The sequence below is a fragment of the Nicotiana sylvestris genome, chromosome 8 (genome assembly GCF_000393655.2).
Source record: "Nicotiana sylvestris chromosome 8, ASM39365v2, whole genome shotgun sequence".
Taxonomy (NCBI): Eukaryota; Viridiplantae; Streptophyta; class Magnoliopsida; order Solanales; family Solanaceae; genus Nicotiana; species Nicotiana sylvestris.
This window is the reverse complement of record NC_091064.1, coordinates 188,196,877-188,211,761: the sequence shown is the minus strand read 5'-3', so window position 1 is coordinate 188,211,761 and position 14,885 is coordinate 188,196,877. Positions and strand designations below refer to the sequence as shown.

General features: G+C 37.4%; 1 protein-coding gene across 8 annotated transcripts; it reads right to left on the bottom strand.

Moving 5' to 3' along the window:
* Positions 1 to 775: 775 nt before the first annotated feature.
* Positions 776 to 14,358, bottom strand: LOC104238048 (sister chromatid cohesion protein PDS5 homolog C-like). 8 transcript variants are annotated; one of them, XM_070155657.1, is made up of 15 exons: positions 13,980 to 14,358; positions 11,418 to 13,560; positions 10,714 to 10,917; positions 10,459 to 10,640; positions 8,920 to 9,046; positions 8,626 to 8,823; positions 7,109 to 7,156; positions 6,074 to 6,928; positions 5,802 to 5,909; positions 5,331 to 5,404; positions 5,029 to 5,080; positions 4,860 to 4,946; positions 4,744 to 4,778; positions 1,712 to 1,783; positions 776 to 1,619 (listed from the first exon to the last, which is right to left on the bottom strand). In XM_070155657.1, the coding sequence occupies exons 3-15, from the start codon at positions 10,867 to 10,869 to the stop codon at positions 1,169 to 1,171; spliced, it is 2,445 nt and encodes an 814-aa protein (XP_070011758.1). In that variant the 5' UTR covers positions 10,870 to 10,917; positions 11,418 to 13,560; positions 13,980 to 14,358; the 3' UTR covers positions 776 to 1,168. The 8 variants fall into 8 exon arrangements, with proteins under 8 accessions (XP_070011758.1, XP_070011759.1, XP_070011760.1 ...); XM_070155658.1 differs by having other exon boundaries at positions 11,792 to 13,560; XM_070155659.1 differs by having other exon boundaries at positions 11,927 to 13,560.
* Between the last annotated feature and the right edge of the window lie 527 nt (positions 14,359 to 14,885).

Sequence of the window (14,885 nt, the reverse complement as noted above, 5' to 3'; positions counted from 1 at the left end):
CAAAACCTCCAAGAGAACGAGAACCTCTTTCAAATATTCTAATTGAATATACAAATACAATGCTTTCTTTTGTTTGAGAGAAAAAAATTATCATGAAATGACTTAAATGGAGAATAATTCACAAAGGGATAGGTATTGCAGTATCTTTCTTGTGGAGAAAGTACAGCTCGGAGAATCAAATCTTTGTAACGTGAGATGATAACAATACCAAAAAAAAAAATACTACATTATCTATTATCTAGTTTTCTTTTTCTTCTTCTTTTTTTTTTTTTTGTGGGGGGGGGGGGGGGGGGAGAGGAAAAGTGTGAAATCAGACTGATAACATAGTTGGCTTTAGTGTCAAACAATGGAGTATTCTTTTATAACAGGCATGATTCTGCAATTAAGCATAAGACAATAAATAAAGTAAAATCTGCAGTCATCTCAGCGCCTCGAAGCCAAGAGTAACAAGTTTGAGATTTAAAAGAAAAAAAGAAAAAATAATACCATAGGCATAGATTAATCTTTTGACAAAAAAATTATATCGAACCCCTTTAAACTAACTCTGCTCTTGTGACTAGACGTAGTTGCATTTTTATAGTCCATATAGTTAGCTTGAGCTTTTTGCTTACCTATGGCTCATCAAATGGTATTGTCAAAGTTGGTCAAAACCATTACCATATCGTTGAAGAAGAAACCAAACTCCCACAATAATATTCTACCCTCTAGAATAGAAGGGAAAAGCTCGTCACTTGGCTCATTTTGTCTAGCTCCGAGATACGTCAACATAGCTAACTAGCTCCAAAAGACGTCAACATAGCTAACTAGAAACTTCACCTGTTGCAACTTCAAACTGCATCCCATAAATACAGTAACGCTTATGATACCTTAGTGATCTAGGCCACGACGACCGAAGCTAAACTGCTAACCAGAAACGAGAAACTAATAATGTAACTTCAATCTACTACTACAGTGAAATTGAGAGAAAAACTACCCTCGGGATACTCACAGACCAAAAGAATTACAAAGCTACTACAATATTTGCAAAGCCATGATCCTGAACTGTCATCACAGAACAATTAACATGAAAGGCATGCATACTCTCCCTTCAATGAGCTGTGCAACAAGTCCCCCAAGACCAACCATACGGCAAGACCGAATAGCTCCCCTAAAGACGCATCACATATATTCACCGTTTCCCTCTGCCTCGCTTTTTTCCACTTTTTGTCTCACTTACTTGTTCCTTTGATGCAACAGATAATTTATCCTTTGTGCTTTCAGGTGTTTTCACTGGATCAGTTAACTTTTCTTTTCGGTCCGATGTTTCTTTCACCTTTGAGGAACTTGACTTTGCCTTGCCCGTGCCATTGGCATTAGGCTTGCTGCCACTTTGAGGAGTTTTACCTTTGGACTTGGTGGCAGTCTTTGATGAGGATTCTTGCTCAGACTTGGATTTAGGTGTACTACTACCAATATTAGATTTGCCAGATACCTTTTCAGCGTCGTCAACAGATTTACCAGTGCTCTTTCGAGGTTGGGCCTTCGATTTACTGCCAGGCTCATCATCCTCATTTCTCCCATCAGATTTACCTTCACTCCTGGATTTAAGTCCAGATTTTGTGGACTTGCCTTTGAGATTACTGTAAGAAACAGATCAAAAACTGAAATCATTAGCTTCAATACCTATCAATTTCATAAAATTTAAAAAAATGGATGAGATATAAAAGATAACCTATTAGGTGAAGCCTCCACTTTGGCATGCTTCGCTGATGATTCAGCAATTGTTCTACCTTTTTTCTTTTGCCTGGCATATGAAAGCACAGGAGTCAACAGAATTCAATGAAGCCACTTCAGGAAATGGAATTACAACTCCTTTAACTCTACTTAAGTTCAAATAATTAGATTCAGTAACAATAAATCACGCCATACCTTAAATGGCTGAGAAGAAAAGGTTAATCACACAATCACTTAAAAGATAGCCTCGATTTCTTTAAAGAGGTAACACTAGATCCTCCTTACAATGTTAATTTCCACATCCCATCACTTCATACAATAACTTTGTGGCTTAAATCAAGAAAAACATAATAAGACAATAAAAGACATCTAAATAGTTATGGACAATTTAAACATAGCCCGCTCCACTTGGGTCTCAAACTAAGAGAAACTTCTCTTATACTGCAACCACCGAAACAGAAGACCACATAAAATGGTTATTTATACACACAATCCAGCCATAGCACCTGGCTTTGCTCATAGACTAACAGAAGTGACATGTTACAAATAATCAAAGTCACATGCCATCACAGGTGTATATAGTTGTGCTGTGGAAGCAGCACAATGCAATAGCCCTCAAAATCCAGCAATTCAACCAACGAAAATTATGGGAAATCAGAGCAGGAAGTCAGGCTTTTTCAGTCCGTCCAATGAAAACAAATTCGTTCAATGATGGTGTGTGCGCCATGAAGTAACAGGCAGAGAAGGAGAAAAATAATAAAATAGTGGGGCATCATCTATCAGGAAAAAATCATAGGAAAAAGCACCACGAGGATGAGGAACATAATATTTTACTAATGAGTATTTTATATTAAAAAAAAGCCATCCGGCAAAAGTTAAAGTTGAAAAGTATAACGCATACAATAAAACCTATTGACTTCTTTTACTTGTGATTAGCCGTGGATTTCAATCTTGTGAGACTTGCCTTGCAATGTACGTAGTCAAGATGGTGACCTTCAGGGAATGTTCAACTTTTGGCACTTCATTAATGATATTAACTTAATGTGACTGGCACTCAAATTACATCCAGCAATAAACTCAGTGCATCACATCTTTCTAAGAAAAATAAAAAAAAATTAGTGCATCACATATTGACAGATTCCAATTTTTACTGAATGGGAAGAGCGATTTCTAGACACACCACGGTAATCTACACCTACACATATCACAGATTAAAACAAGAGGGCTTTAAAGAATTTGTCAGACAATGGCGGGACAATTTCAAGATTAGAAAGACCAGATTACAAATTGGCAAGCAATTTGAAAGTACTGAGGAACATTTTAAGAAGCAAAATAGGAGAATACTTGGGGTCTTGGAAAACCAGAAAATAATATTGTCAAAGTTCTTCAAGAATTATATGAGCTAGAGAAAGAAGAGATAATGTACCAAAAACAGGAGCTACAAAGTGAGGATTCAAGGAACACAGGAAATAAGCTGGAGATGGAAGTCGACAGTGAGATGGTTGAAAGATGGAAATGACAGTAGATCTTTTTCATAAAATTGTCTATGCTCATAGGAGATATAATTTATCCAGTAATTACATATGAACGAGAATATCTGGAGATGAAGAAATTAAGGAAAGAGTAATTACAATTTTATAAGTGATGGTTAACTGATACAAAAAGTTGCAACTGACATTGGATGAAATTTCATTTCAGAACATTAACTTGTGTTAAAAAGATATCTTGCGAAGACTTTCTGAAAAGGAGATCACTGAAAAGCTATGAAGATAAAGTACCAAAACCTGATGGATTTGGGATGGCTTATGAAGGAAAAAAGGTACAGGAACCTGATGGATTTTACAATGGGAATCTTTCACTATACCTTGGAAATTGTCCATGATGATGTGAACAGAATGCTTAGAGCACTTTTATCACACACGATCTTCCTTATTCTGTCTTCCTAAAGAGAATGGAGAAAAGGATATAAATGAATTCACATTGCTGGTCCCAAGCCCAAATAAAGGAGGAGGGAGATTAAGCACCCAAGGGTGTGGCCAAGTGGTCAATGATGTAGGTTGAGAGCCATGAGGCATCATGTTCAAATCTCAACGGAGGCAAAAACATTACGTGATTTCTTCCAAGCCTGGTGGACAAAGTCACCCAGTACCTGCTACAGGTACTGTATGGAATTAGCCGACGTATGCGCAAGTTGAACTGGATACCACGGTTATCAAAAAAAATAATAAAGGAGAAGCATTAAGGTAGACTGGCAGCCAGCGTAAAACTTGTCAATTCATAATCCTCATACATCGCACCTATGTGACTGTGAAGGAGTATAAGCAATTGTTCCTACATCATGCCCGAATGTGGGTATGAAAGGGTTCCCACTTCATGGACAGGTATGAGTACAAAAGCTACTTTCGCCTCATCAATGCCCGGATGTGCTGTAAAATAAGAAAGGCTTCTCGCATCATGGACAGATAAGGGTAAAAAGCTAGTCCAAGAGAGTCGAATTCAGGTAGGTAGCTGGAGCATATGCACTTTGACAGGGAAGTCGATGGAATTTGGTGGATACCCTAAAAAGGAGGAGAGTTAATATTGCATGGCAAAAGCCTAGAGAGATAACACGGGTTATAAATTATGATATTGCGCCGATAGATAAAAATATGAATGGGTTGGAAATTACTGTAGAACCAGGACTTAAAAATAAAGTTATAGAGATAAAACGAGCTGGGGATAGGATTGTTGCATTAAGGCTTGTATAGGAGGAGGCAATCAATGTTATTAGTGCCTATGCCCCACAAATAGGTTAAAATAATATGTAGATGCCTAATCCATGTATTACAAACATTCATATTGTTATTCCATATTCTATGTCGCATAGAATAATACACAAATTCTCACATAAACTTATGGAGGTATTATTTATGAGGAAAAGAAAGTAGCAACCAAACATTGTATTAACAGTTTTGGTGTTTATGAGATAAAATGTCCTCGCTACACCAACCAGTAGCGCCTAAAGGAATAAGTAATAAATAGCATGCTTACACTACTGATGACACATCTGGACGTGCGATTTGATCCTGCCAACAGATCAGCATTCAAATGCATTAGAGAATGCATAAGGTAAATCCAGCAAATATCAAATTCTGCCAGCAATAAACCTCTTCAGACACTTCATCTCCTTGAATGAATTCCCACCGTTCCTTTCTGAGATTTAATACTTCTATTTCTCCATCATCATATGAAACCTAGTATGAAAATACCAGTCAAACTTTGCAAGTAACAAAGGGAACAAATCTACTATAGCAGCAGGAAATAAACTGCACTTACAGTGTGCTTTCTTTTGCCAGAATCAAAGGCACTAATAACACCTTCATAGAATCTGTAACAACAGCGCAGGGTCAGCAAAAACCCCAGAATGTGTTTACAAACAAAAGTAAAGCAAGTTTACATTGCTAAAAGTGTACAAATAAAACTAACATACATTTGCGCAGCAATTTCTGTTACCCCGATATGATAAAAATTGCTCAAGAACTATAGCAATTAGTTCTGAGGGCCAAGGGGGCGGGGGAAAAAAGGTAGAGCAAACAAGTTGACAACAGTGTAACACAGGAAATAAGATAAACACTTACGATCGATCATGTGGCCACCAAACTTTAACTTTTAAACCAACCAGGCTTTCATCATATTGCACATCCTCTGTTGCCTGACAAGTAGCACAACAGCATATACTGATTAGACATCAGCTTCCTAGAGAAGTCACTGATTAATCACACAATACATTCTCTAGATGATAAATGAATCAAATATAAACCAATTTTTGAAGATTTCACTACACATCCGACAACCTTCATCCTGGATATGCACGTTTAAAATATCAATATCATGGTTAAAGGGGGGTGCATAGACTGTCATAAGTAGAGTGAAAAAGACAAGCAAGATACTGCAACTATGTCGAAAAGGAGATTCCAATGGGACGGTCAAATCAAGCAGAAATTTTTGAGCATGATATTTATTTTCACAAGTACAGTGGCATTTGGACACTGAACAGCTAACAGATAAGATGGATAAAGCAGCATAAATATACATTGTAAAGCACTTACCCTGTCCTTACCAGACGACTGTTTTCTCTTTGCACTCTTTGTGATTTCCTCTTGGTTACCTTCATCTTTAGCAGGCTTATCAGGAGAATCCGGTGAAGGTGTGCTCTCCTACCCAAAAAAAAGAACAAAATTAGATAGCGCCAATAAGAAACAAAATAGATGGGACTAACATGAAGAGCGTTTGGTAAGTCTAGAAAGGGATGAAGCTGCAATGGGAGAAACCAGAAACTAAAGCGACATCATCCTTAGAAGAATATTGTAGGGAATCATACTACCAGCCTAGCTTTTGCAGGAGCACGCTTTTTGCCATCGTCCTTTTTCGTAGAGGGGCCATCCTGGCTCTGACTCTTAACCCTCGGTTCATTCTTCTTACCCAACTGCTTCGGCGTTATTGCCTCCGCGTCACTGGAGGAGCCATCTTCTTTTTCCTCGTGAGAAGGCTCTAAAGGGGCTTCCTTGGAAGGGCGACTGACCTGCTTTGCTTCTAAGTTTTTTGTACCTTCAGATACCTCCTTAGACACACTCTGTTTTTTATTCGAGCTTTTTTTCTTCTTTGGCCGACCACGACCAGCCTTTTTTCCGACACACTCGTCAGCAAGGCTCCGACTTGGAGATGTCGGAGCTACATTTATAGCGTCTCCCTCAGATTCTTTTGGCGTAGAATGCTGAAGGTTAGCTTCTATTTTCTTCTCCAAAGAGTTGAATCCCTCACAAGCTGGTTCATCAGAAGTGGAACTTTCAGAATCGCTATTTTGATTTTTCCTGCATTCTGGAAGCCCATCGGCTTCTTTTTCATTGTCGTCAGGAGCTTGAAAAGAAGATTCAGCTGAGTTTATTAAAGAGTTTGCCTTCTTTGCACTTTCCTTAGCAGCTTGTGCTGACCTAGACTCTGATTTCATTGACTTCTCAACCATTGAATCATCAGAATCAGACTTCGATGTCATCTTAGCAGCAGCATCTTGCAGATCCCCAGTATCATGATTCCCGACCTTAATCAAAGAATCTGTTTGAGCAGCAGATTCCCCGTTTCTTTCACTAACACCATTACTTGTGATGGACTTTGAAGATTTATTAACAGCATGGTCAACGTCATCAGAGCATGACTCTTCTCTGACACTCTCAGCCATCTAATCAAATAAGAAGTTCCCAAATAAATACCTTAAAATAACAGCCAGCCAACAACACAATCACATTGGAAGCACATTCTGGAAATAACACATTTATATGCACGACCATAGATGACATCAAACCAATTCATTGATTTGGAAACACAAACAAATAATAATCATAATATCCAGATAACATGCCTGGCCTGCCTCGTCCAAAGATATTCTAGCCACTTTGCTCCCAGCAGCCTTAGACAATGTGCATTCCAAGACAAGATATAAAAATACTTATAACAAAAATATCCTGGAAAAATCACAAAACATAAGAAATCCAATCGCACAACTGAGTTGCATGAACACCCTCTGGAAGGCCAGAAAACTTGCTCTCAGCAGCCTTGAACACACATCAATATATAAACTTAATACTAAAATAAGGAGAGAATTGCAAGGTCAATCACATTGTCAGTAGTTTTTAAAAAGTGAAACCTTCAACCCGATGCCACACAAAGAGAGACTGCAATAGCATGGCCTTCATCAGATTTTTTGGTTTTTCGGTTAGCTCCCAGATTCTATTTATAACATCACGTAATGGAGCAAGCATATTTACCTTTGTACTCTTTGCATCTACTTGATGCCAGTAATGAGATTATGAAACAACTTACTTCACTATAAGAAAATAAAAAATACTGCGATAATATTGCGTCCAAACCAACAACATCAACTACTACACACTTGTGGCACACACAGACAGTAAAAAGGGGCTTCAAATTCTCATACTGAGAACAAGTACATGTTGAACAACTATGAAATCAACATGCAAAACATTTGCCGAAATCACTCTTCCCCAGAACCATTAATATTTAGCAATCATCAATCTCATTGCTAAAGAGCTACAAAATTGGCAAAACATTAGAACTTCAGCACTTACATATGAACTACGAGATATATTTGGCATCTAATCACATCATCTACACAACGACGCATCAAGAAAGTTATACACTTCCAACTCTTTTGGACAAGACTAAGAAATTGGTTTCCTTGTTAAATTGCTGTGGCAAAACATCATAACAATACAACAAAAACTACTTTGCCTCAATTCCGAGCTAGTTAGGGTTAGCATAAATTCCTTACAATCCATTTTGCTCTATTTCGACTCATTTCATTCCTGTGTCTAAAAATTGAGTTTACCAACAATCGAGGTTTCCTACACCTCCTACTAACAATCTTTAAACAAACTAAATAGATACCAGCAACACTTTGCCTGACGTCAGCACAGCGCATATGACTAAACCTTAATCTCCACTAGTTGGTGTCACTTCTATGGGTCTTTAGCCTTTATTCTGTCCTGCATTTCGCTAAATTTGTGTGGAGCCCAAGAAATTGCAGGTCTTTTGAGATAACAATCATTTTATGTGATTTTAGCTCTACCTTCTCCCTTTTGCAAAACATCATAAAACTTTTTAGAAAGAAATTTTTTTTGCATTCTTATTTCATATTCAAATATGCTGTTAACAGTAGCCCTCACTGTACCAAGTTATTTTATGGTCATTTACTTGATCTGTGCCTGTCAGTTATGCCGCTACAATTTAGTAGATATCATCTGAACATTGCTACTACAGGAGTTCGGATTTGAAAACTGAAAATTTTATTTTACAGGGGCAATAGAGCATCAAAATCTTAAAAAGGCAGCATAACTTAACAATGAAAATTAAGTTTACCAATTGGTCTCTTAAGGAACTGTCATTGCCAAGCTCAACAGCTATATGAGTCCCTTCCAACACAGAGGTCAGGGATTTGCTGTACTCATCCAAAGAAAGGTCTAATGATTCAACTGCTTGTGCCAGGTAAGGTTTGAGCTTGGGTGCACAATTTGCAAATACTGTCTTCACCAACTTCTTAGCAATGGGCGTCACCTCCTGAAAGTTGAGAACATTTAGCCATATCACAAGACTAAAAAGGACTTAATAAATGCGACAATACAAAATAAGTGCATCTATTAAACCATGAAAAACCTTGCTGTGCTTTTTTACAGTAGCCAGCAGTGGGGTAAGCAGTTCCATAGTTACTTCTTCACTTTCTTCCAACACAACAGTCATTATCGTCGCCATATATGTGAATATATCCTCCGAATGAAAATCTCTGGAAATGGAATTCAAGCAATAAACTGTTAAATTGATTAACTTCACGATGTCTACCCTAACGTCATTCACAAAGCAGTGATGTTGAACAATTTATTACTAGGTTTACAACAATCATTTCAGAAATAATGCTAAATTGATAATTAACATGGAAATGCTACCGAAACCAAAGTAAAAGGTCGACTAAAAGAAAGTCAAGTTCCATAGAGTAAATGCCACTATTTTATATCTACTAACAACTGCAGCATGACATACAAAATTTGTGATCCATAACAGCGTATAAGTCTATAAGGGGTCGTTTGGTTGGGAAACAAGTTATCGCATGATTAATTATCCCGGAATTAGTTATTCCACCCTCTCATAGGGATAAAAGTCACTACAATTGCGGGATAACTAATCCCGGGAATCGGGATTAGTTATACCATGATTTTATCCCAACCAAACATGGGATAAAGTCGTCTCAAATTTAATCCCGGGACTAATTATCCCTTATCCCTCGTACTAAACGAGTCCTAAGAGACTTAAAATCCAGCCAGCAACAGAATTCATCCCAGGGACGCCCATCAGTATAGTTAGAATTGACAGATTGGTAGTGGTTTAATAAAGCTTCACAAATTCATTCTTCACAACAAGCAGAACGAGAAGTAGCTGACGAGAATTACAGAAAATGCAATCCTCTATTTCAGTTAGAACATCATCGCTTATTTAGATATAACTTTTCATTTTATACCAATATTCAAGAAAAAATTCCTACCTCACTACTTTAATGCAGCATTAGATATCATCAAAAAGGATAATTGACCTTCCAGTTCCATTATGGATACTGGTCAAGCTGAATCTCAATACGTGCACTATCACATTGCTCGATTTAGTGAGGAATGCGAGGAATGAATGTCTAGTTAGTATGCAAGCAGATGTGGACAGTAAGACATTTTCGGCATAAAATCAAATAACACATTTGGCACAACTCTGGCCTCCAACAATTGCTTAAACCCCAATAAAGGTACGATTACATGTACATAAATAAGCAATTCTATAAACAATACAAGTCCTGGAAAAAAATTAATAAAAAAAATTATAGAAGTATATGGATCATAAACTTCGCCCATAAAAGATAATATAGGGATCATAAACTTCAGATGCAGTCCAAGGAATCTGCAAATCCAAGAATATACGAGTAAAAACATTGTTAGAAAATTATTTTTAATATTTGGGAAAAGACTTTCAATATTAATTACAAGTAGTACTTGAAAGAGCAAACAATAGAAGCTCACCGTGGTGAACATCTATAGTCAAAATTTTCAATCAAACAGAATCACTTTTTTGTGAGGAAAAAGTAGATTACAACTAGAAGAAGTCAAAATGTCCTTGATAGCAAAATTACGTTTAAAGCAATAAGATATATGGAGGTACCTTATCTCTTTAAGGAAATGCTGAAACATCTCTGTTATGAGCTTATCGCATTCTAGATCAAGCATGATCACACATGACCTGACCTTGGCCACAGTCTCAAGGACCAAGGCCCTTTTACTATATGATCTGCTGCACTCGTCATGAAAATTCTCAAAGGATGAAACAATTAATTGAAAGACATCCTGTGTGTCAACCAAATGGAATGTTATTAGACGGCCGATAAGGAAGGATAATGACAGAGTAAATTTCTGATACCTTCATTTTGTCATCATCATATGGAGCGTTTGGAGCAGATATTCTAGTTATTTCAGATACACAAGAAGCAACAGCGACCTTCACATCAACATCCGAATGCCTTAGGAGTTCATCTGCTACTAATGACTTAATTAACGGAGAAAGTGCATCATGCATGGATATGGCTGGTGATTGCTCCACTCTAGACAGGCAAGACTCCACTCGCTTTAAGTAGACGATAAAGGGAAAATTAAAAAACAACAACGCACAAGTGAAAAAATTGAGAAGTAGAAGCCTAACAAAGAGGTGGCACAGGAATCCTGAAATACAATTCCAGATTCTGATCTGAATTTTTTTGCAAAATCAAATCAACCAAAACATGGAAGGATTAAAAGTGAAAAAATTATGTTTCACCCCACCAAATATATCATCTTATTTATTTCCCAACACTTTTCTTTTTCTCATTTCCATTTTAAAGGCCTCAATGGACGAGTGCTAGTCAAATCAAGCTTAAAATACAATGATGATACATCTACAGAGGACACAAAATTATAAAATCATATTATTTCCATCTAGTAACAGCTCCCATTTGCAAGTCAAATTCATGTTATTTGCAATAAGATAACAATTAATTACTTGGTGTTTCTTGAAGAAAACCAGTAGGGCTAATTTTCTTGCTCCAAATAGGATACAAGGAACCACATGCAAACTTGTAAAGTTCTTACCTACTGATGAGCTGAAGATCAAAGTTAGCCCCAAGTTCAGGCTACCAAGCTAATAAGTTATGGAGTTTCTAAAACAATAGTTAGAAAGCAGAAAATTTGAAGAAGAAAAAAAGAAAGAAACAATTTGGCAAGTACATAGCAGCGCCACTTATATCATGGGAGCATGTAACAAGCAGTAACTGAAGATAGACCAGAAAAACCATAATGTTGTACATCCAAAGGCTATTTATAAACCATAAACATGAATATACATTTTCCTATAAATTGAAAATGAATTAAGTGAAAAGCACCAATCCATGTGTTGGACTTGAAAGCGGCACATTTTTTAAAATGTAAGAAAGGTGACGGGTTATTTAAAGACATAGCAGTAGAACCTTTTTCTGTCAAATCTTGCTACAGGTAATTAAACTCTAATACACAACATAACTGCATATGTCCTTGGAAACAAATACGGAAGACGAAAACCCCCAATAAAGTCAAGATACTGGATTTTGTCTCGTGATGCCTACCCCACGCAATTATATCCACAAGAGGGGGATTTTGTTATTCGACAGATGTTATATGTGGCACAAAGAAGTAGAGAACAACGATCATCTATTTATTCAATGTCCAACTGCTAGGCAACCCTGGACTTGTTCCTTAATATGTTAGGATTTCAGTGATTGATGCATGGTCAGTAAATGAACTTCTGAGCTGCTGGCGGTACTTTAAGGGCGATAAAGAAGCGTTTGAGACAGAGGGACCCATTATCTCCTACACTACTCATCCTGATAATAGAAGCGTAGAGTGGAATGATGGATGAACTGTACAGGTCGTTACTTCAGGGGTTTCCCTGTGGTGATCGGGAGCAATGCACAATGAGATTTTCACATCTCTTGTTCACAAAGATACTTTAGTTTGCCGTGACATAAACACTAACCAGCTGGATTATCTTAGACAGGTTCTTACACTGACTCAGTCATTGTCAAGCCGTAAAATCAAGCTCAAGAAGTACGAGATCATCCCAAGTGACCAGCGGGTGAAGTAACAATATTGAGAATCTAGCACCACTGCTTAGTTGCAAGGTTGGACCTTTTCCAACAACTTATCTCGGCTTACCTTTGGGCGTTAATAAGGATCAAGCTGCATGGGACCTGGTGATTGAGAGAGTTGAGAAAATGCAGGAGGACAAATGAGGTGTATGTCGAAAGGGTGAAGGAAGTATTAACTGCAAGCACTTTATTGAGCATTCGCACGTACTTTATATCATTGTTTCACGGACCAACTAATGTCACAGCAAATTTGAAAGGCTCCAAAGGAACTACTTATGGACTCAGAACATGGGGTTAAGAAGTTCCATTTAATCAGTTGGGAAGACGTCACGTCTCCAAAAAAATGAGGTGGTCTTGGGGTGGGAAAAACACTGAGTTATAAACAAGGTCCTATTAGGGCGATTATGGAGATTCGAAATTGAGGAGCATGCTTTATGGAAGGGGGTGATAGTGGAAATGTATGGAGTTCTTGAAGGGGGGTGGAGGACTAAAAAAGTTACTCCTTTTTGGGTGTAGATTTTGGAGGAATATTATGAAATGATAGGAAAACTTCTTTTCTTGACGAGGGAAATGATCGGAAAACTTCATCAGCCCCAAAACCTTGAAGGTGGGTGTGGAAGTTGAATCAGATTTAGGAGTCACGGGTGGTGTGGAGAAGGAACTCTGAGACACATTCTGACATTCCCGAAAGTTTATAATATATCAAGCCAAAAGGAAATGACAGTACAACAAATCCAAAAGGCTACTAGGAGGGGAACCTTTTCTTGAAATACCATCACTTGCGTCCTCTTATAAGTTTCTGGAGACCTGGATGTAGTTTAGATCTTGAGCATCTGGTCAACCAGCTGAGTACAGCAGCGGGGGAAGGCGTGATGATAGTCAGGGTTGGGATTTTAGCTGGGTAGGGTACTAGTAGTGTTACCCTAGCAACGGTTTGGTCCTCTGTCTCGACCATAGATAGGAAAGGCTATAGAGCGCTTCCACTAGAGAGGAAGAGAGGAATTGGCAGGTAGCTAATTTCATGAAATTCTTCTCACTTAGAGGGTAAAACACAAGAAAATTTCTGCGCTTTCTCCATGACAATGATCTATTGGCCAAGACTAGCCTCAAACCTGCAAATTATCCAAATCAAATCAATACTTCACGACATAAATAACGGATTCTATGAGCTTATCTGGAGATATTAGGTGTGCATTGTAGAACTTTGGACGTGTTGTGACTGTAGACTTCAACCCATCTTTTGTCAAATTCAAAAGCAGACGGTTTTATTTTGCTTTTTCCTTGAAATGCCATCTAAACAGAACCATTAGGCTTTCCAGCCAACCCACAAAACTCAAATGCAGAGGTAAAAGCCATATACAAATTGAAGGTAGGAAAAAGCTCCCAACACTCACATTGATAACCCCTAGGCAATTTCAAATGTGGCCAGTATAAATAAATATGCAACTCACTTTTTAAAACTATTACAAGAATCAGCCAATTCGAATTAAAGCGGGGAAAAAAATACTATAAAAGAGGAGAAGGGACTCACGTCGAGTAACAGAAGGAGTTCATCGTCAACCGAAGAAAGAGGCTGAAGAAGCTTGTTTCCAGCTTCGACGAGCTGTTGTTCCAGTTCTTTATCTGAAGATGCCATCTTTCGTTTTCTCAATTCTCAGAACCTTCAACTATTATCTAACAAACCATCCAATAATCCCTATAAAACCCTAGAATTAAAGAAAATTTATGTGTGCATGGGAATTGAGAGGAACAATGAAATAAAAGGTGGTGAAGCCCTAGAATAAGCAAGCAACGGCAACAAAGAGAGGGCGGGGAGGAAGAGAGCAAGCAACAAGGCGTCACTCAGTGAAAGAGAATTATAAGTACGTTTATTTTTCGCTGGTTATGTAAATCTAAGATGATCTGTTACTTTCGAGAAGATATATGTTTAAATTTTGGGTTATCCACTAACCAACTTAAACCTAAGGTCGTTTGTTTTTTTTGTGATTTTGTTTAGTTGTGATTGAGATGTTAAAATCAGAACACGTCTGATTATTAAAATATTGCATTTAAATTTGAATTCTGAATATCAAAGATTCTGAATTTAAGATGATTTTTTTGAGTGCGTTATCACTTTTAGTTCGCACCATAAATTATTTATATTCGATAGCTAAAAGCGTATAAAATTTGTACATATTTTGTATATAACATAAAAAAATATGTATGTATATATGTGTGTGACTATTATTTTGATAGCGGCTATAGAAAGTCATTTTACTTCTTTTTTTTGTCAAAATAATAACTTCTATTGATACCAAAAAAATATGTACATTCAATTCCAACCAAACTTCCTAATTCAGCTAGTCAACTACTCATCATGGGAATGTAACTCCATGCTATTACACCACAACCGGCATAATTGTTACATCCCATATTTTCGTACGTGAGAGTACGTCGT

Excerpts from the sequence above, each read along its gene's own strand:
- LOC104238048 (XM_070155654.1), bottom strand. The coding sequence starts at position 14,084 with ATGGCATCTTCAGATAAAGAACTGGAACAACAGCTCGTCGAAGCTGGA. Across the intron at positions 9,047-10,458 it reads CATTTCCTTAAAGAGATAAG|AGATTTTCATTCGGAGGATA; the intron begins GTACCTCCATAT and ends TTCCATTTCCAG. Across the intron at positions 6,929-7,108 it reads CTTTGGACGAGGCAGGCCAG|ATGGCTGAGAGTGTCAGAGA; the intron begins GCATGTTATCTG and ends TTATTTGATTAG.